Source organism: Mus caroli, unplaced genomic scaffold, assembly GCF_978045245.1.
Source record: "Mus caroli unplaced genomic scaffold, Mus_caroli_1 scaffold_12, whole genome shotgun sequence".
NCBI lineage: Eukaryota > Metazoa > Chordata > Mammalia > Rodentia > Muridae > Mus > Mus caroli.
In genome coordinates, this window is record NW_028227267.1 from 83,237,167 (window position 1) to 83,261,027 (window position 23,861).

Genomic DNA, 23,861 nt, shown 5'->3' on the forward strand with positions numbered 1-23,861 from the left:
GAGAGCTTTGTGTTTTGCATTTGATCTCATTCCCTATTGAAGAGGAATTTGGCTATTAAAACAAATTGAGCAAAAATAGTTAACATATTAGGTATATCTAGAATGATATCAATAAAGAAACCCCAGATATAGAAGAGAGCATAAAGATAATACCCAACGCAAAGTTCCATTCATAGCAGCATGACAGCAATGTAAAGTGAAATGCATCGCACAGTGATGGGCTAGCTGTCACTGAAGAAGGAGTATTCATCAGGTATCATACTGGGTACTCACTACAGTGCCTCTTAATAACCTTATAAGTAGCTATTAACCCTCTCATTCAGATGAGAAAATTGAAGCTGAACATGAAGGGACTGAACACTCATCTCAAAACAAAAAAACAAAAAACAGGTTGCAACCAGGCAAAGTTTATGTCCTCTTCTGAGTCTCAATATTAATCTCTACTTGAGACTGTGACTTCAATTGTGCTTTTTCATTCCAAAAGATGTGCTAAAACTTTATATGACTTTATAGCATTCAACCACTTCCTATAGGATGGATAGCCCAGGTAAGCCTCACACACCTATGTTCTGGTGGTGAGATGTGTAAGAAACCACTCCGAACATTTGGTCTCAAGCCTGTTTCAAGCTGACTCCCTCTTTAGCCCCTACCATTATTACTCCCAAAATTCAGGAAGGATTTCCTGCTCCTATGTGTCTTGTATGTGTTGTATTTGACAGTTTTCACTAAGACACCAAAATTTGCTCAAAATTCCTAATTCTTTCTCATCTAAAATTTTTAAAAAGCTGCTCCAAAAATCTAAGCAAAAGATAATAACAGCACAGACAGAAGTAGAATTTGAAATATCAAGTAGATCGCTCATTGTTCTTTTTCATTTACTCTTTTTCTAGGATTAAAAAGAAGTTCCCTGTCATTCCTTGTCAGGTAAGCTGAGCCTTTCTCTTGGTGAGCACTTGTTGTTGGTTTTGTTGTTCTTTCTTCTTCCTCTTCTTCTTGCTCTTCTTGTTGATCTTGCTCTTCTTGTTGTTCTTGTTCTGGTTGTTCTTGTTTTACCCATTCCAGAGCTGTCTGATGTGAAGATGCCATGCCAAAACATTTTATACCTCTAGTCAAAATATTACAAAATTTGTGACAGAATTTAAAACATAAGTACATTAAATTATGAATAAATAAGTGACAGGATGGAATTTCAATGCTTAAGTATGTCACACAAAGTCTTCATTAATATGAACATCATTTTTCCCGGTCATCTTTTAGCAACATTTCCCCACTTTTCTCTCCATGAGCAGACAGACACACTGTACTGCTCTGCCTCAGTCGCCAGCACCCAGGAGCACCCACGTGTGGTCATTTCTGACACTCAACTCCAGCTCATTTGTTTACTCAGCAAATGCATGTTCACTATAAATCAGTGAACAGCACACATTGCTGGAAAACAAGAAATAAGGTGGGCAGAAAATAAACAGGTCCTGCCATGGGGACATTATAACATACAAAAAAGAAAGATATTATTAAGCACAAAACAAACCTTATTAGATTTACAAACCAGCAGGTGAGAAATAGAGGGCACAGTGGTGTGGAATAACAGAGAAATCTATTCAAGTCTGAGAAGTCACAGACGTAATTTCCCAGAAGAAATGGCAGAACTTAAGGAGCAAAGATGAGGGACCTCACCCATAGAGCTCATTTCGTTCACAGGCCTGTTCTAATAACCCACACTGAAATTAAAGGATTTGAAAACAAAACTAACAGGTTAAATACAAAAAAATAAATTTAATACTCCATTTCAGTAGTCACAAAGGCCACTTATCAGTGTATAAATATAAGGTACAGAACTAAGTCTATACCTGTACAATTATTAACATTTTAATAAAACAAGCATTTAGGAAGGTACTAAGAAAAATGCATATGCAAATCCTATAATGAATTAAAATGCAATACAGAAGTTTAGGGCACTACTTTTCATCCACTTAATGAAATTTCTGTAACAATTCCTTTATAAGAAATCGCAGAAGATAACATGTTTAACAAAACTATCCATATACAGTTTTAATCAATTGCATAATATTTTATGTCTATTCACTAGTAACACACATTTAACAGTGGAATGCAGAGTCATCTTAATATATATATTTCTTCTGGGCAGAATCACAAGTTTCCCAAATAGTTGTGAATCTTCTGTTATCATGTGTAACAGCTTTTTTTAATTAAATAATTGAATCCTGAGGTTGTTCTAGTAGATTTAAGTACTTACTAGCACATCTAAGAATAGAGTTGTAATGAGTTGTATGTGCTAGGCCCAGGGAGTGGCACTATTAGGGACTGTGGCCCTGTTGGAGTAGCTGTACCCTTTGGAGTAGGTGTGTCACTGTGGCTTTAAGGTACTCATCCTAGCAGCCCTCAGATGAAGATGTAGAACTCTCAGCTCCTCCTGCTCCATGACTGCCTTAATGCTGCCATGCTCCTACCTTGATGATAATGGACTGAACCTCTGAACCTGTAAGCCAGCCCCAATTAAATGTTGCCCTTTGTAAGATGTGCGTTGGTCATGATGTCTGTACACAGTAGTAAAACACAAAGACAAAATTTAATGTTCTTTATTGTAATTCATATACAATCAAATCTTTACCAAAAGAGGGGGATAGTTGTCATTAAGTTGACTTCCCTATTAAAGGTAAACGCCAATATCTCTCCAAAAATTGACAATAATGGGCATTAGTTTGGTTAAAGAAACTGCAATCCTCAACCATTGGTAATAGTCAGAAATGTGAAATGCTTTATTCACCAAGGAAACAAATTGCAGTTTTAATTACAGAGGCAACATTGGAGTAACACTTGACCTAGCACTTCTATTTAACAGCTACCCAAAAGAAATTCAAATGGGAACTCAAATGCACACACTCGAACACACACACACACACACACACACACACACACACACGTGTACAATCCACATTAGTAGGAAAGAAGAAAACAGCTGAAATATATCTATCAATGGATGAACTCATAAACAGATCATAACATACATAGACATAAGCTTTGGAATAGTAGGCCACTGAGTGGAGCTTTCAAAAACAGATGCACATATTGTTTTGTCCATTTTTCCAGAAGAGAAACCCAGAAAAGATAAAACAATAGCCCAACAGATCTGTACTTGCCAACTACTATGGACAGGAAGAATAGAAAGAACGAATGTCAAGCACCAAGGAAAGTAATGTTGATCTGACAGAAACATTTTAGAGAGCCTGGGCAGGTGGCTCGGCACTTGAGAGCACTGACTGCTCCTCCAGAGGACCAGGGTTCAGTTCCCAGCACCCACATGGCAGCTCATAACTGTCTGTAACTCCAAGATCAGACAGCCTTCCCCAGACATACATGTAGGCAAAATACCAATGCACATAAAATAAAAATAAATAAATGTGTGAAGTGAAGTGTTTTATAACTGGATAGAGAAAGAAACAGGGCCTGGGAAGACAGCTCAGGCAGGAAAGTGCATGCAAGGCAAACATAAGGGCCTTGCATTCAGTCCTTGATTTCCACATAAACAGTACGGGTGTGTCTTGGGGAGACAGAAACACAAAGAACCTACGTAGCCTACTTGGTGATATTCATGTCTGTAAGGGATCCTGTAAAATGAAGTAAGCCACAAATGATGGATGGTACCAGAGACACTATGCAGGGTGTTGTCATGTGACCTCCAGATACACATATTCACATGCGAACAAACAGGTTCATTCAGATGGAAAAATACAGATATTCATGTACATGAAATTTTTAAAACATCCAACAAAGGAGCAGTTTACATGGGAAAACATTAAAAGCCACCACTGCCCCCATTAGGAAACATCCAATGAAGCTTCAGCCAGTCAGAACAACGTTTACTTAAGACGGCTCTTCCTCTTCACCTGCTGCTAACATGGGGTAGCAGGAAGAACTTTACTCAGGCTGACTGAAAGCCATGAGGGAGAGAGGTAATTGGAATCTAGGTTATTTAAATATTGCTAGTCTCCTTCCACAATCCCCATTGGCATAAATTAAAAGAAGACAATTTGCTGAAGAATTCTAAAATGATTAAACCTATTTTATTGACCAAACATTAATTTAGTTCAGCTGTGTGTCTGATATTCTTTTCATTCCTTGGTACATTACAGTAAATGAATCAGAGATCCTGTTCCTAGGGCAGTTCAAGCTCCAATAGGTATAGACAGACTGAAAGATAAAGGCACACCAGAAGCTAAGAACAGAACTATCTACTAGGCTGTGACAAGTGAAACAGTAACAGCCCAAAGATCATAAAACTAAGATGGGAACGAGGACAGCACAAACTGTGCCTGATTAAACTGGAAGTGAAGGAGCAGTGTAAGCCAGGCCCCAGAAACGAGTGAGTAGGTCCTGAGCACCCATCTGCACAGGAACCAATCAGAACAGGACTATTGCTGGACTTAAGCTAGGCCGTGCAATGTGTCCAAAGTGGAAGACCACAGAGAACTGGGGTGGCTGGAGAATCCAGGACAGGAATGGTGAGTGAGTCGGTCTGTCTTGAAAAGAAAAAACTCAATCCTGTGAAGGTGGCAATGAAAAGGAGATGGAAAGTTCTGGATCTAAGCAGCCTCTCAATGCTTAATCCAATGCAAATCATACAGCTACCTGGACTATTCCAGGGGGAAAATAGGAACTACTGTGAAAATATTCAAGATTATATAAAGAAGGTAAAAGAGGAGAAAATGGCCACTACATGGCCAAAGCCAATCACAGCTCCAGTGAAAAGCTACAGGAAACCATGGGAAGCACACATCAAATGCATGCTTTCTCCGTCTTTAGAATATGTTAGGGCGTGTGCATCTATGAGACATTTTAGGTAAGATCCTCACAAGGATGATAAATCTAGCACAGCTTGGATTATTTACTTACAAGAGATTATGAGAATAGAGACCTTGAAGACTTTTCTTTAACAGCTTTGAAAACTCTCTAATGAATGAAATGACTGCCAAAGCTTCTCCATGTGTAGAGGACCAAACAGGGCTAACCACAACCTATGCCTACAGAATGTCCCAACTCTGCCCTATGTCCAACAGAACAAAGGAAAGAACACAAAACACGAAGTCAAAGAGAAGTCCTGTCCTGTAACTCAACTCCTCAATGATAATGTGACCTGCAGGGCCATGGCCATCATCTTGTCAGAATCTAACTCCTTCACATTAAAAGCATCTAAACTAAATCATTGTCATGAGAACCAGGGAGGTAAATGGGCCCAGAAGACCCTCAGTGTACTTCCTGCTGCTGTATGTCCATACTTACACATGAGTGCTTACATAGTAAGTCTTGTAAATATTGTCAGCACTCTAAACTAACATTTGCAGTTTTCCTTAGAACTGGTTCTGGAAACACTGTTCAATCTGCTAAAGTGTGTCAAACTAACACAAATAATTGGTCAACTGTAAATCTCATATTTATTTTTATACAGACAAATAATATTGAAAATGAAATAAAACTTAGAAAATTAAAACTAATTAAAGACATAAAGAATAACTTCAAAATACGGAAACATCAAAGCTCTCAAGACTGATGGGCTTCATTTAAAAGCAAACACAATTATACCATTGGCTGTCTCAGCCCTCCTGGGCTGAATCCTAAGGCTCTGGGAGCAGAGTGCCAAACTGTCCCACTGTGACCTGTGAAACCCTTAAAATAATTGGTTCTCTAATTGAAAAAGAAAAGAAGATTAAAGAAGGAAGGGAAGCTGTGCTTCAGGAAGGAGTCTTGGGCAGTCAGCAGACAGCAGAGAGGGCCAGTACAGAAGAAAGGGGCAACCATTAAAATTAATTACAGATTTGGTGTGAAATATGAGATAGTGGACTGGATTGGATAATTTGATAAATGTAATTTCTCTCAATGATGACTTTTTTCAATTAAAATGAACTTTCAAATGTATTTTAAATTATTCATTGAAATATATAGCTATAATATATTAAGTTGTAATAAAATTATATACTTATATCCATTTGGACATGCTTGTTAAGAGTAATGTTTATTCCATGGAAACATCCTTCTCTCTCCAAATCACTACTATAAAAACATAAATATAATTCAAATAACAGTAAACTATGAAACACCATGGGTCAATAATAATAATATATAGATTGAAATGTAATTATTATTTGAAAGATATTTATATTAGAACCAATGTAATTTATTGTCCAAAAGTTAATAATGTACAAAATATATTTATTTTTATAAGTTAAAATTATCTCTTAACTTTAAATTAAGGTGACAGTAACAAATTTTGTTTTAAGTCAATGGTTCTTGACCTTTCTAATGCTATGCCACTTTAATACAGGTCCTCATGTTGTGCTGACACCAACAATAAAATTATTTTATTGCTACTTCAGAACTGTAATTTTGTTACTAATCATAATATAAATTTCTGATATTCAGGATATCAGATATGTGTCCCCTATAAAAGGGTCATTAACCCCTCCCAAAAGGGTTGCAGATCACAAATTTAAAACTGATATTTTAAATGAAAATACTAGTTTAGGTTTTTAATAGTACCTGTGTAGAATGAATAATGTAAAGTAAAAATATAAATATATATGTATACACATATATATTTATATTTATCTTTAATAAAGATGAGGATACAAGGACTGACACAATAGCAACTAAGTGGTATTCAGGTAGCCAACTTTGTCAGATCCTGTGACTCTACAGCCTAGCACTGCCCCACTCCTGGAACTCCTTTCCAAAGAAATGAAACCATCTTCCTACAGTGATTACAAAAAGGGAAAAATAACTATTAGGATGTGACTATCGTAAAGACTCTGGGATAGGAAGAGCAACATGGCACACTGAGGTGAGCTAATTTAAGCACAAGATTCCTTAAGAAGCCTTTTCAGTCATCAAGATCAGAAATAGGGAAGATATAATGGGAGGGCTTAAAGTCACTAGCTTTCAACAATGGAGAACTTGCCATGGAGTATGGATGGCCTTTGGAAGCTGGAAAACCCAAGGAAGCAGAAGTAACAGATAAATATGTGTGTTTTACGTACACATGAATGTGTGTGTTTTAGGGTAGCTACATCCCTGGAAAATAGTGAGTGATGTAATAGAAAAAAAAAAAATACAATGGCCCTTTGTGAGCATAATGATCGATCCATCCTATTTCTGCTTGCTAATAACACTCTGCCTGAGCTAAGAAAAAAAAAAGAAAAAAAGAAAGAAAAAGGACAAGAGGCCAACATAAGACTGTCACTGGTGACCAACAATAAGAGCACCCACCACCAGAACTCTGGTTTTAGTTGTTCTTGGCAGTCAAGTTTCCTCTTTAGTTCCCTAAAAAAGGTTCGTATATATGAAACAAAATGCAAACAAAATGCCAAGAACCTTCCAATCCCATGTTTAGGGCTATTAAATCATATCCTAAGATGAATACTTTCTAGTTGAAGATATTTGAAATCCTTAAAGTGGCAAGCTCATGGCCAAGTAGAAATACTGACACATCTGCAGTTAAGCTACAAACCAACATTTCCTTGTACTATGCCTTACTTTGTTACCAATTTAAAAAAAATCAAGTAAAGATCTGAATTATAAGATATGCCAAGTACAGCTGAAAGTCAGTAGTGGTCTAAGAACTCTTGCGACTCATTTCTATCAGCTTACAGCACACCAGCTCAGGGAAGGGTGCACAGCCACGTTTTCTGCTCCTTCAGGATTGAACTGCTTTGAGCCTGCTGTCAGCACTCAGAGACTAAGAAATTAACAGTTATCACGTTTCCTGCAAACGCTGGGGAAATTTTAGCTATAAGCTCTACTTGGCACTCATGGTCGCCCATCAACTGAGAGTTTCCTCTGCTTAATGCATCCTAACTCCTTAATTACATTAAGCCACCAATACCATGCTCTGTCATCTTTGAAATTGTAAATGCCTATCAAAAATAATTATTTTAAAAAATCCAATAACGTTTTATAAATGACAAACTTAAGTTTTTTTCCATAATCACTCTGAAGCTGTTAACATTCAAAATTAAACCACAACAAGAAAAGAATCATTTGAAAATATTTAGTTTTTACATTTCACAAACACTATAAAAATTCTCAAGCCCTATAGCCACAACTGATACATACACAGAAATGAAGGTGCAGGAAAGAAATTGTATCTTTATATTCATTCCTGATTCAACAAATTCCTCCAGAAAGAAACTTGGTCAAGCAGTGCTATACAAGGCACAAGAACAGAGAGGGACTCACACAGAACAATCATCCGCTTCGAAAGCTAACAGGACAGAGCCATCTGACATGTTCATAAGTGACTGTTAGACAGGTCACTTCATACGGTACTTGTGTGATTTAGAAAATATCACTAGAATCAGGACTGGATAAACATAGATTAATTAGTTTGTTGCAGCTAGCACTGGCACAAGAGTTAAAGCACCAATCAAATAGAATAGAGTACCCAGAAGTGAGCCCTCACACAGAGAACCAACAACTTTTTAACAAAAAGGCTAAGAGCATGTCCTGGAGAAAGGACCAGGCTGTTTCCATCAACAACACTGCAAAGATTGAGGTCCCAAGAAGCTGAGAACGGAACAGCCCCATATCTTGGACGTTATGTGAAAATCAATTCCAAACAGATTAAAGACTTAAATAAAAAGACCTGAAATGATGAAATTGCAAAGGAAAACAGAATCACTTCTAAACACTGGAAAGGGGAAAGGTTTTGTTTTGATTTTGTTTTACCCAAGACCCTGAAGAATAGGAAACACAAGCAAAAAAATACATTACATGAAGTTACATCAACCTCAAAGCCTCTACACAGGAAAGAAAACAATTATCTCAGAATAAGAAACAATTATCAAGGTAAACAGCCTGAAGAGCAAGAGAAAACATGAGCAAATGCAGGCTCTATTGATGACAAGAAGATAATACCTAGCATATATAGGAAAGCCCCAAATTCAAAGACAAACCAGATCACTCAATTAAAGTGGGAGGCAAATAATCTTGAATAGACATGTCTTTATATAATACATACAGATACCATATAGTTACAAGAAAAATGCTTAGCACTATTAGTAGAGAAGGACAAACCAAATATGTGCCAGTAAAACAGAAATTTATCAAGAAGACAATAGATAGCAAATTGTGAGAGACATGCGAATTACTACAGCCTTATAGAAACCCTATGGAAGGGACACAAAGCAGGAAGGAGTCAGATGACCCTGCACTGTCCCTAACATGAACTATGAAGTGAGTGTGCTGAAGAAGCATATGCATGTCTGTGTGCATGAACATGCTAGTCACAAGAGTTAACAAATGAAACCCACCTCAGTATCTAGCCATCAGCTAATAAATGAACAGTATACATATGCAAATGAACATGGCTATTTAACCATAGAAAGAATGAAATCCTGTCATCTGCAGCAATGTGGACAGAACCAGAAATCATATGTTAAATGAAATGATCCAGGCCCCGGAAGAAAGTATCACATAATTCCTCACTTAAAAAGAATCAAACAGGATGTTCAAAGAAGTCAAGAGCAAAGTGATGGCTCACAAAAGCTGGGAAGAGTAAGGGGCTGGGGACAGAGAGAACTGATGGCTGAGTACCAGGTTGTAGTAGGAAGGAAGGAAGGAAGAGATCTGGGTGTCTGACACAGTTAGGCTGAAGACAGATAACAGTTCTGTCTGTATATTTCAAAAGGAACTTTGACTGCAATCTCCATGAGGAAAGACTGTCTAAAATCACTAGTAGGTTTACCTCAATTTAAAAATTATGAAATAAGGATATATGTTAAAACACTATATATCCCATAAATATGAACAATATTGATGTCATAAACTGCTAAACAAAAATTGTATTCCACTGGATGAAAAGAAAATATGTATCTTCAAAGGAAAGACAGTTTTACTTCTTTAATGACAAAAAGAAAGTTACATTTTCGAAAAGTCAGAGATGATAAACAAAACTTTACCAGTGGAAATGAAGCCTACAGTGTCAAAAGTAAGTTCTTTTCTGAGCAACACAATGAGCTGGCCACTGCGAAAGTTGCTTTACAATATGCATGCTATCATCCTCACAATAACCGCATAAGACAGGTATTATGTCCCCCATTTGATAGAGGAAAACACCATAGCTGTAAAAGCCAGGGTTATGCACTTGGAGGGTGGACTCCAGAGCCCCTGTGTCTCGTGTCCACACCACAGCATGGTGGTTGGTATTTACAGCTCAAATACTTACAGATGTGAATAGAGGTGCCAAATGATGAAAGATGGTCTTAATAAAAAATGGCAAGTTTTAAAGCCTTTAATATAAATCGTGGGATGAGGGTGAACCGCTGTGGGGCAGTGGTAAGGTGGCAGGAGATGAGAGGAAAATTATTTTAAATCAAAGAAGAACACTTTAAATAAAACATAATAGGATTTCTTTTAATCAGAGGAGCAGCATGGCAGAGTAGAGAGCGCCGTGGTCTCATACTCAGATCTGTATTCAGTTCAGGCCCACTTCTTTCAGATGAACTTCTCTTCAAAGCATAACTTTTGCCTATATATAAAATGTAGATAACATGCCTTGTTTCTTTCCCAGAATTGTTTGGGAGAAGAAATAAAAGTGTCAACAAGTAAAAAAGTGAGTGTTTCAAAAACACATACATAGTATTGCATTATTGTTCTAATGAAGGGATTCCATGTTTTGTGCAGATTTTCTATGTAGTGTTTCTAATATATGCAGTAAGTTGCAAGATGCAGGAACAGAGAGGTGGGAGCCTGGCCCAGAGTGACATGCCTGTAGTGTCAGTTACTCAACAGGTTGAACCACGAAGACCTCTTGAGCCCATAAGTTCTAAGACAACTGAAGAACAAAGCCAGATCCCATCTCAAAAAAGGGAGGTCTTCTTTAAAGATTCAAATTTGGATGGAATATTTGAGGACCAAAAAAAAAAAAAAAAAAAAAATGTATTGGTCGTCTGAAACCTTAAAAAAAAAAAAAAATCCAAACACATATCAACAGCCAACTATCAACCCAGGCCCAAAGCACTGTCCACCTCTTCCACAAGTACACAATCAGGAAGACCCAAGGAAAGGGTTTCAGCCTGCCCTGCCATAGACTCAGTTGGCAGTAAAGTGAGTGGAAGCCTTTCCAGAGTAGAGCTGTAAGTCAGGGGCAAGGCAGAGCCAACTACACAGGGAAGCAGCTAAGCAATGGAGGCAGGTTTGAGTCTCATCTGCAGGGCTCCAAGGACTGGTGAGGTATTGTATGGACTGTGACTCCTCAGTACCACGGTCCATTTAGAAGGGCTGTAGCCAGCTGTTAGCTCACACTATGGATAAATCACCACTGAAAAGTGAACCAAAGAACCAAGTGTGTATTGTGTGAACTTTCTGTCAATGGTGCTGTAGTGATAACTTTTCATATGTCAAAAAGACACATAGCTGAATACCATAAAAAGATCAGTTAATTGAGTTGGCAGAGGGAGCCTAACCAGTTATCATTAAATATTTGTACTAAGGAATACAATTTTCAATAGATGTGGGAATCCACAAGGAGAAAACTAAACCCTTATTTTAAAAAGAAGTAATAATCACGTGTGGCAATCACAGAAATGTACAGATTTTCCTCTAGAAAGATGTTCTAGTTAGTGGCAAAAAGTTCATAGGAAACTCCACAAAGATGGGCCCTTAGAACCCTGATTCGCTCCTGAGTGCAGCCCAAACACTTTTTAGGCATGACCACACGGGTGACTAACCATGACCGGGGTAATAAATACTGGCATTTGCAGACCTAAAACAAGCAGTCTTTGCTAGGCTAGAGTTAATGTAGAATTAATCCCCTTTGCATCCCTTTGCAAGTAGGTTTCTCTTGTGTAGTCATGTTTACCTCCAGGCAATCCCTATCCCCTTTAAAAAGGGAAATTAGAAACAAGACCATCATCGGACAACAACAAAACCCTACTGTGATCTCTTTTGAACTATCTCTTCACAGAAGAAAGCAAATAAAAACATATATCTATTTATTGGGGTATTAAATAATAAACATTATTAAATAATCAGCTAGATTTAGGGTTAAAAAAACTTGCCCTTAATTTTCAAAGACTGAGAGATTTAAATAAGATTTTTAAAGTATTTAAAATAAGTCCAACATATAATAAAATTATACTCTGTAAATGCTCTCGTATGAAGTAGAGATTTATACTGAAAGGAAAAGCTAAATTTTAAGAAGAGATCAGAGAACACGTAAGTGTGATTGTTTTCTAGTCACTCTGAGCTAATACCTCCAGGAATAAGGTATACATAACTTTGCAATCTCAGACGAATGATCATTGCACCTAGAGAAGATAGGACTGTGGTGGCAAACAGTTATAGCTTTATTTCTCAATTGTGATACACAAAATATATGAGACTTGCAAAACAAAGAAAATATCTAAAGCATAAAAGTCATAGACACAAATAATTTAGACTCAAGAGAAAAGGGGGTGGGCTTACATAAACCAAATCATCAAAAGCGGACTTGTACTTTAAGACTATAAAAATATATACAACATTAACTAAATGCAGAAAGTCTATGTTCTTTTAGAAAGGGACTTAATATCCTATTTGATCTCAAAGGCCTAACTAGATAGTATATAATTAGCAAGACAGGCCACACATTAGCTTGTGAATATACTTAGTCACAACTACTGTTACATGCTCCATGGTGGAACATGGATACTTCACTGAGACCAGGAAATGCTCCCTGATCTGAGCTAGTCAATGGAGTACTAGGATGGTGAAAGTGCACTTGGAAGAAGAAGAATGTACATCAATTGTAAGTGGGGAACAAGAGTTATAAAATAAGATGCAGACAATGCAAAAATTAATGTGCTAAAAGGGAAATGAATGGGTAAATCAATTAGAGTGCAAATGGCTGTCTCATTTCATTAATAATCTAAATAAGAAATTAGGCAGAGAATACATAAAACAAAACCAAAAAATTAAAAGAAAAAGATGTGTGATAAGATGATAGCTATTAACACACAACTAACAATTGTTACCACAATTTAATACTAAGAATGACATGGAACATGAGCGAGAAGGAGCATCCCCCATCACTATACAGAGGACTCCAGTCATATCCTCTGCCCTGACACAATACTTACTACAGTGAAAGACAGAAAAGAGAACAGGACAAAGGCAACATGGACGCAACAGCAAGTGTGCATGCATGTGTGTATACATATACAAGCGCACACACACCCTCCTTCCTCTTTACAGCATCTACACAATATAAAAGACATAGTCTAGTCACAATGACCTATAAAATGTCTTTTACTGTACCAAATACATTGTACATAACATGAAACCAAGGAAAAGTGTGAACTCGAGAGGTGTCTATGGTTCCCGTATTAATAAAGCCTTCACTGCAGAGTCTATTTCTATGAAGACTATTTTCATTAATTTTTTCTTTCCTTTTTATTTTATTTGCACCCTCCCTCCCTCTTTCCTCCCTTACTCCCCCCCCCCTCTCTCTCTCTCTCTCTCTCTCTCTCTCTCTCTCTCTCTCTCTTTCTCTCTCTCTCTCTCTCTCTCTGCATGTGCTTGTTTGACAGGAGGAGAGAGAGACTCCTAAGCACACGCACCACTGGTATGGACACACCATCTGAGGACAACTTTGGGAGTCAGTTCTTGCTTTCCCAAGGATACACAGCTCATAAGGTGTGCACAGCAAGTACTATATTAGCTGAACCATGTCACTGGTCCATATTATAAGACATTTTAAGAGTAAATTCCAAACCCTTCAGTAACCCAATAGAGAATCTACTGTAACTGATAATGATGTGATATTTTCTAACAATGAAACAAGCCCTTCACTACTTCTTTCATAATTTCAGTAAGGCTTCAGATCTTCTGAGATTCAGTGATGGACATGACTGAGTAATACACCCTAGAGAAATATTTAATTCTCAACTTACTTTTTCATAATCTTTCCAATTAGTATTTGTCAGGTGTCACTTGCTTTTTAAGTTAGGTTACGCCCACTTGGGAATTTACCTCTTTATTAGCTTATGTTCCTAAGAACCATACTTTGCTCTTATCAATTAGACCATCCTACTTAAGGTGGGTTTTCTGGTAGTTGGGACAGTTGATGCACTTTCATGTACAGCAAGAGAATTGTGTTTTAAATAGAGAATAATATCTTTCCCAGAGCCAAGACACTGTGATGATCCACCACTTATCATTTGCTATCCAACCCCAGCACGTTGCCCACTCAACTATGACATCAGAGAGCTAAGCATGACTTGCTCTTAAGTACAAAATCCATGAACTATTTCCATATGCCATGACCATTCAGCTAAAACATTGTTTATAAACCAGTTTATTAGCCATATCTGGAAAATATGACACACCTGTTACAAAATGTGATTATTTTAAAACGCTAACAAATGTGAAAACAGATTTTCGTAATAAATCAGTCCAAATGAATTAGACTATTCATATACTTCCAGAAAGACCTTTCATCCTTATTAAGTTAACAGTTTGTGAATAATGAAAGTAATTAATATTAATTTTACTTGACAAACGCAACACCAATAACCTGTTAGGATACTTTAATCCATTTCCCAACAGACTGCAAAAAATTAACAGATGCTTCCAATCTTGTAAAAGAAAGAGAGTGATTAGCATTGCTTTGATGAAACCAAATGTTCAAAATATGAATATTGTGATTAAATTTGATCTATATAAACAGTGCTTTATGTAACGTTGTTAAGTAATAACAGAAGCTAAAAATTATAAACTACGTCAGCTCTTCTGAAATCCAGATCAGTTTTGTTCCACTCTTCATTCATGCGTTTCAACTGAGATGTCTAAATTTACTCAGACTAACTAAGACCGTAAGAGCAACAGGAGTAATGGGAAAGGGTCTTCTGATTCAGTTCACTTTTCCCAATGTCCAAGACAAAGACGAACATGCAAAATACCACAGCATTTGCTGGCTTGAAGAATAGCTGTCCAATAGAGAGAGGCAGTTGAACAGATAACGAGGAGGAAGAAGAAAAAGAAGAAAAGGAAAATGCTTGGAAATATAAAGACTTAGAGACCATGTATACTTTTAAAGGTACGATGGAAGCATTTTCTTAGTAGAACAATGATATGAATGGGAAAAGAAAGACTTAACTTTACTCGGGAGGCAGAGGCAGGCAAATTTCTGAGTTCGAGGCCAGCCTGGTCTACAGAGTAAGTTCTAGGTCAGCCAGGGCTACACAGAGAATTCCTGTCTCAAAAAACCAAAAAAAAAACCAAAAAAAAAAAAAAAAAAAAAAAAAAAAAGAACAACAAGATGATATCTAACTGGAAATACATGGGAACAATACGCATGTATATCATACATATGTATAAGCATATGCATATATAAACTATTAACATGTCTAACAGGAGTTAAAAGATGAAGTTCATATCCCATATCCTTAGCAAGAACATGACTATGATGACTATGACTGTGGTCAGGTGAGGAAAGGTGGCTCTGTGTAAAGTAAAAAGCACTTTATGATCACTAGAGCAGTGATTATGCAGTAAAGGTAAGCCAGGGTAACATAAAAACTACCCAGCCGGGTATGCTTGTACTTGACTTAATCCCAGAAATCTGGAGCCAGAGGCTGGAGAAATTTTTTCTTTAGTGATTGTATACAAAAAAATTTTAATGAGGTTTCTCAAGCCTGTTTAATGACAGTCTATGGTCCTCTTGGGAAACTATTGTTACCCACATGGCATAATTTCATATATCTCACATATGTACTATGTAGAATTTCACACAAATACAAAATAAATAAAAGATACATGATAATATAACATTATAATAAATTGTATATATAAAAAATTTATATGTAATAAGATAAAAATAAACATTTACTTGAGGGACTATCAGAAAACCTTCTTTTCTTTTTTTTTTAATTTATTTATCTTTATTCTTTAATCCTTTCACTACATCCCACTCTTTGAGTTTAAGAACATCCTGGTTCACACAGTGACTTCTAAGCCAGACAAAGCTATACAGTGAGGGTCTTCCTATACACACACACACATACATATACATATTTTATTTATATTTAAATATATAAATATATATTATATTATATATTCAATATATATTATATATTAATTATTATATAATATATAATATAGTATTAATATAATTATAATTATATAATTATATGTTATATAAATTAATATATATTAAGAATATATTTAATATATTATATATAATATATAATATTATAATATTATTATATATAATAATATATATTATAATTATAATTATAATTATAATTATAATTATATAAATTATATAAATTTATATAATTTATAAATATATATATTTATATATATATAATTAATATATATTATATATTATACATAAATATAATATATATATAAATTATATATATAATTTATATATAATATAATAATATATATAATATATATATAATATAATAATATAATAAAATATAATATATATATAAAATATATATATAAATATATATATATAAATTATATATAAAATAAATATATATATTATATAAATATAATTATAATTATAATATTATAATAATATTATAATATTATATATATTATTTATATATATATATAAATAAAATATGTATGTGTGCGTGTGTGCGTGTGTGTGTGTGTGTGTGTAAGAAAAAGAAGGACTGGACAGAAAGGACAGGACTAAGCAAAGGGGGAAGAGAGGAGAGAGATAAAGAAAAGCATCCAGCCCTGTAAACCCAGGAGCTCAATGGGGACCACAGGGTCCTCCGCACTTCCAAGGATGTTGAGAACTACAAATCCCAACAACCGGAAAAAAGTGTACCAGAAACTAAAGCCTAAGTCTGTTTTAAATATCAGGGCATAAATACTGACCAAAATAAAAATAAAATAAAATAAAATAAAATAAAATAAAATAAAAAATTCAAGGTTGTATGCATTTTCCAAGTCTAGAAAATATGCAGGATTATTATGTCCACAATAAGAAGCTCACGACTGATTTTCCATCCTTATTAACTGAGAGATATCCACACTATTCACTGCAAAGATTCAACACAATAAAACGTAGACACACAGGTATAAACACCACACGCTTCACTAATTGAAGACTCTACTTAAAATGCAAACTAATGGTTAAAATCATACATGCCTACCCCGCACAACCAGGAATCTCAGGAGATGTATTAGGAGTGTGATCTGGACTAAAGGATGCTAAGGAGCAAGACTTGATTCTGAGTTCAGAAATGATAGATAACCACCTCTAGGGTCACTGTACACAGGCGAATGTGAGCATTTACACACGATTCATCAGCAGATAGGCCAAAGCAGATAACCACCTGTCCATGCCACAACCGCATGCACATGTGAGTTCTGGAACATCCTTTTTCCTTTCATTTGCATCACTCCCAATAAATGTCTATACTTTCTCTCTAAAAGCAACAAACACAATGGCTGCACATTTTCATTAAAATGCTCATGGACTAGGAAGGTCGGGAAAGTGCCCATGACTCATCATGTCATGCTCTCAAGGAATCATCTGCTCAGATCAACATCACAGAACAGTCATTTCCCAGACAGTGGCTGACAGTTCATTATGAAATGTTGGTATTGCTCAGGAGCACAACCCTGGCTTTCAAGTTCTTTTTATTCAGTGTAACAAGTATCATTCACAGCCACAGGATTAAATACATAAACATGACCCAAGCTGCAGGTGAGCTGAAGCAACACATGGCGTAGACGCTGTCAGCTGTACTTGAGTGAGGGATGTTATAGCAAAGGGCTAAAGTAAGGCAGAGGCAGACAGGAGTAAGTCTACTCAGAGAAGCATCCTTAGTTCGCACCTTACTCTTTTCAGCCAGTATTCGACTGAACAAACGGATCTTCCCCCTGGCAACCAAGAATCTCAAGGCTAAAGTTAGATGACTTAAGAATTTTTAAAGGTCCAATTATTTCATTTAAGGCTAACACTACAGCTAAATTAAAGACATGCTAACAAGTTTCCCTTTTGAGCCTCATTAATTAAGAAAGTAATCAGAGGAAGACGGGAAAAGGACGGGTAGCTCAGTGGCAGCTCCACCTAGAGAGCTCTGAGGTACCACTATTTGTTCCTACTACAAGACGAAGGGAAAACTAATCAATTGCAGATTGTGAAATCTGAAAGTCTGAAGGGTTTTACATGTAAATACAGAATTTAACTACACACATTTCCCTTGATTGCCTGAAGACTGAACTAATCTTATTCAAAGGAAATCTTGATTCACAATAATCAAAAGGTAAAATTAAGACCTGCTTACTTCACAAGTTTTCCTTCGGTGAGCTTGTCAAAAATTCCTTGCTGTCTTTAAAGGCCACAATAAAGAATTTTCAATATTTTATTCAAGACACATCCTGCACAGAAATACCTACTAATTCTACAATTACCTGTCAGACAAAGTTTATAATTTGCAATTATTTCTTAAAGAGTTTCTAATTTACAATTATATTTTGGGAAGCATTTCAATAGATAAAAATGAATTTTTATGGTTTAGCCAATATTTGTAAATAGGTATGATGATCAATTTGAATCCTACATATGAAGTATATCTACCACTGTGGTTAGTAAACAGCATGTATTTAAAAGTCGATTCCGCTCTAGACATACCAAGGCAAAACAAGATTTCACTTCACATTGTCTCTGGAAATTCACAGCTTTGAGGACAAAGCCTAAGATGTTACATAGAAAACTAAGAGCAGATATAGAGTTTTTAATTTAAATTTGCTCATGTTATCACCTGTGTGAGAAAAATTGCTTTGAAACATTTCATTAGATAATTTATTTATATATTAGTAATAAAAATGTAGTAATAGAAATAAAGTAATAAAAATTAGTAATAGAAATAAGGGATTCTTGGTGTATTTTACACATTGGTAACTATAAAATATCAAAGTTAAAAATTTTCAGAATAAAGATAATAACAAAACTATTAAACTTACCTTTTTCTTGGCAACAAAACGTGTTCTCAAGTTTACAAAGCAAATCCCTATTTTCATACTTATTTTCATTTACTTTGATCCAGAAGCAGTTCTCAGACATTTCATTTGGTCCGATCTGCAATCAGAGAAGAGGAACTCATCAATGCTGGACACTTCACCCATCCTGGTCCAATCATGGCACACAGACGGGCAACCCAGGGATCCAGCAAATGGTCATGACGTCATCTCCCTCAGATATGTCCCCAAAGTCTGCTCAGCGACAGACAGATCTTGCAAAATATTGATGGCTTATGAGGAGAAGAAAACAGTTTCCATGATCAAATGACTGAGGATTTGAAGCTACATGTATTGAAAATTTATTTGTTTCTTCATAGCTATGATTTCAGTTATTAGTAATGTTCACGTGTACTATGCATCATGAAGGGAGTTAACATCACACACAATCTCCCATATTTACAAGATCAGGAGACCATCCTTCAGCGGTATTCAGAATATCTATAACCCATGTGCAAGCTAATAGCTCCCAACAGGAAAAAGGAACTATAAATGCTAACTAACATTTTGAATGTTTGAGAAACACTTCATACATATACAGTTAAAGGCAATAAAGGTAAGTTATCAGTTTATTAACAAATCAAATTCCCATGAAATTGTCAACTCATACCAAATTTACAAATCAGAAATTATTAGACTATAGCAAAATACTTGACTTCAACACTTCCAAAAAAATGACATGTTCATAAAATATATTTACACATATGATGTATATGCCATATCATGTATTGTCATTAAGAGTAGAGTTCCCATTGGAAACTATGTATTAATATATCTAAATTGAAGTGTTAATCCAGGACAAAATGTGTCTGATGCCACTAGGAAGCCTTACCTTTAACCAATTCAATCTTCTCATGCTGATTTCAGGTTTAAATTCTTTCTTTGGTTTCAACCCAAATGGCAGGTTTAATGGAATAGAGCTTTGCCCACCGAGGAATCCCAGAGGAGGTGGTGGTGGTACAGGGCCACCAAATGGCATTGGCATTCCTGGAAGTGGTGGGGGTGGTGGAGGAGGGGGCGGTGGGGGAGGTGGAACTCCTCCACTGAGTGCTGGTGGGGCAGGAGGAAGGGCTGAAGGGCCAGCTTCACCTTCTACTGAAGGTTGCAAAGGAATTTTTGTACCAGGTGGCAAGGCACCAAACTAGAAAAGGGAAAAAGAAATAGAAAAATAATAAGAATATGTTCACAATAGTAAAAGTACTTTGTTTTCAAAAATAAATTATTAAATTTAAAATGCCAGTATATTACAATTACTTATAAAATTCTAAAAACATCTCTTCCAATTTGACCATATAACCATAACTGTATTCTTAAGAAAATGTAATTTCCCCATTGTGAAGCAGTTAAATGCTAGGAATGGGTCTATGAGGCTAGAAGACTAAAGTGTCAGCAAGCTCCCTGTACCACTAGAAGCTTTATGAGGAAGTAAGTCCATATGGGTATGCAGAGAGAATATAGCAGGGGACAATCACTGTACAGACGGTGTTATATACTTCACACACAAAAATATAAAACATTATCACACTGTCACATCTTCTCAGAATACAAAAAGGTTAGTAAATATCTTTGTATCCTATAAATAATAAAATTTCATATATGAGAACAAACAAGAGTGTGTGTGTGTGTGTGTGTGTGTGTGTGTGTGTGTGTGTGTGTTATTACCAACATTAGTACCTTTGCTCCAGTCTTCTCCATAGTATTCAAATACATTTCAGTAGGAGGGAAGGGAATCTAAAATTCATAGTAGAGCCATCATTGCCTGTCTCTTGAACACCATTAGGAGATGTACTTTTAATTCAATGTATAATCCAAACTCAAATACATACATAGAATATTCAAATATCCGTTGCCCCACTTGCCCAGAACATTCGTGACCCTGTCTTCTGCCTGCTCCTTCAGTCTGAACTAATAGGTCCTTCCTCAGATAACCTGGCCTGCCCACTCTGCCATGTCCTAGTGCAGCCTTGTCCTTCTCACAATCAACCAGCAAAGCTGTGGTGCAATGATGGAAAGGACCAAAGCGAAGCTGAGCTCGCTAATGACAAATAAGTTTTATGAGGGATGTGACTATGTTCTCTTTATCATTCAAAGGCTGTGACAGGTACACACAGTGAAGAAATGAAATAGGGAAATGAATAAAAAACAAAAATAAAAATGTAAGCAAAAGCCACAGCCATGAGGTAAAGGAATATCAAGTTTCTTGAGGAATGGGGCTTTTGGTAGGCAAATGTCACAAATAAACATAATAAACTGAGGACCTGAAAAGCATCCACAGTGTCTAATCCTCCTTGTGAGAATACATAGAGTGGAGTGAAGGGATTGTTCTTATGCAGAGGAGCTCAGGACTAATCTTTATAACAAGACAATTTCTCAAAATTACTAACTTATGTTACTTTTATACTAAGTTATGTATATATAAATATATCCATATATCTCAGTATACACATAAAACACAAATGTAACATAGGGTATGGTGTTGGGAAGAAAGAAAGGAAAATAAAAACAAATGTCCTAAGTTGTTAAAGAATGACTGTGCATGGCGATCTTATATTACTAAGTTTCTACTGCAATACCCATGAACAGAGAGTGTCACTGTGTAAGATTTAAAACAATAGAGGGGCCAGGCATGGTGGCACACACCTTTAATCCCAGCACTCTGGAGGCAGAGGCAGGCTGATTTCTGAGTTCCAGGCCTGCCTGGTCTACAAAGTAAGTTCCAGGAAAGCCAGAGCTATACAGAGAAACCCTGTCTCGAAAAACAAAACAAACAAACAAAAGAACAATAGAGGGAATTCCTTTGTTTTATTTCAGTCTTAAAGCATAAATTTTTCTATATATTAATATTAATATCTATTTATATTTAATTCTGAATTTCCAAGAAGTAATCATTCAAATGGAAAATTTTTAAATAACATTTTGAAATTTATATTAGCAGGAGACAGAAAAAAGTACAAATATTTCAGCTATTCCTTTAAGTCAATAATCTATAAAACAGACACACACACACACAACCTGTTTCGTTTAATATAAAAAGAACCGTGTCAACCTTGCTGAACATGGTACTTAGTATAAGAAAATAAAGAAGACAATGAGAACAGTATCATTTTCTTTTTAGTGACATACTCTGTAGCACAGGCTGGCCTCAAACTCTCATCAATTTTGCTGCCTCAGACTCTGACAGCCATAGATTATAGGCATAAGGCACTGTGTCTTGCTAATGGCTCTGTTGATTACTAAAGGTTTTACTTTTTAGCAACAGATAGGATCTTACAGAGTATTTTCCAGAAGTGTTAGTCACAAAGTTAGCATTGTATATGCAACAGAGAACAAAAAGGCCAGGAGTGTTAGAAACAATGTACCTGAGCCTAACTCCATCTGGCCAGGAATTAGCAGGAGAGAGAGATGTCAGAGGATGACTGTTGCTGAGGATGGGATGAGGCTGGGACCGCCTGTGTAATGAATGCAGATGATGTACTTGCTGTCTCATGTCTTATGTGTACAGTGTACACGGGAGCTATCTGCTCATAATCCAGATTTTCTCCTTTTTGTCAGGTTTAAATCTATTTACTTTTGGAAATTGAAAAATTATCAGAAAATGTTCTCATTCAGCTAGGGGTTATCTTTCATGGCAAGGAAACCCATAGGCTGAAGGCTTGAAAATATAAATAGCATGAACAATAATTTCCTGCAGTAGGATAAAGATCGGTGATGGATGACAAATGGAAGAGGAAAGACTTTCTTAACCTTTCCGCTTAATTACTTAGGAAACATGTGACTGCAGAGGCACAATCCAAGTGAAGCAGAAGGAAGCCGCTTAATTAGGAAAAGCCTTGACAAAGCCTTGACAAGGAGGAGAAATGGGACAAACAATAACTTTATACACGATAAACAGCAGCCTAGAGACACACATGGATAATTCTGGGAAATGTATAAGAAAAGTCAAGTTTCTACATTTTGAGCCTGTGAACATCTAAGATGACCTTCGTGCCCCTGCTATGAATTCAAACCCAAATTCACTCGAGCTGGTCTTTTACCTGGGACTTAAAAGCTTGTAACTCCGCTTGAAGCTCATTAATCTTTGCCTCTTTTGTCTGCAACTGAGCCTGGGTTTCTTGGTGGTCAGTACACTCTTTTTCAAACTGAAAAGGAATGAAAGAGAGGGAAAGACGGAAATAAAAAGCATTATTCTTCATATAAAAATATGGCTCTAATGATCTGTCAATAAAACACTTCTGAATCGGTTTCATAAAAGGAGTGGCATATTCCTGACAAGTCGCCCACAAGCCTTTCTCTCTAAGTCGCTCCAGGTCCCTGAAAAATCATTTATTCAGAAGGGAAGAGACAAAACCTGAAGTGGAAGACCGTGACCTTCTATTCCCAACGGAGCAAACAGGCCCATAGTTATCTACAACCCTGGCATTTTTCTTAAAAGTCCATAAATATCATGGCGATTGTGAATAAAGCAACCGAAGGGAAAGCATTGTACTGCCTACGCTTCCACCCTCCACCTGCGGAACCTGACACTTGAAATCCATCTCAAGTTCATCCGTATGATTTAAAAGTGTTCCCTTTTAATAGTTGTAGTGGTTCCGAACTTCAATCCATAAACACATTAACTGTTCGGTTTGTTTTTCTTACAGCTTATCTCCTGCTATCTTACAGAGATTAATGATAAATTAGTTTTTCAAAGTCCCTGATGCAATACCTTCTGGGAGGAAGGCAAATAATAAAATCTGGTGTTCCAATGAGTTTTCTAATTTATATAGCCACTCATCACAGGTTCCTATCTTGCATTCAAATAGTTTCACTTTGCCATCAACAAG

The 23,861-nt window shown here is 36.2% G+C and overlaps 1 protein-coding gene across 1 annotated transcript in view; it reads right to left on the reverse strand.

Annotated features, from left to right (window-relative positions):
• Diaph3 (diaphanous related formin 3) overlaps positions 1 to 23,861 on the reverse strand; it is a 475,768-nt gene that overhangs the window by 277,166 nt on the left and 174,741 nt on the right. Inside the window, exons 15-17 of the mRNA XM_029469353.2 lie at positions 23,073 to 23,177; positions 19,871 to 20,179; positions 18,985 to 19,099 (exon numbers count right to left, since the gene is read on the reverse strand). Coding sequence (XP_029325213.1) covers positions 18,985 to 19,099; positions 19,871 to 20,179; positions 23,073 to 23,177 — 529 coding nt within the window. The remainder of the gene's footprint in view (positions 1 to 18,984; positions 19,100 to 19,870; positions 20,180 to 23,072; positions 23,178 to 23,861) is intronic.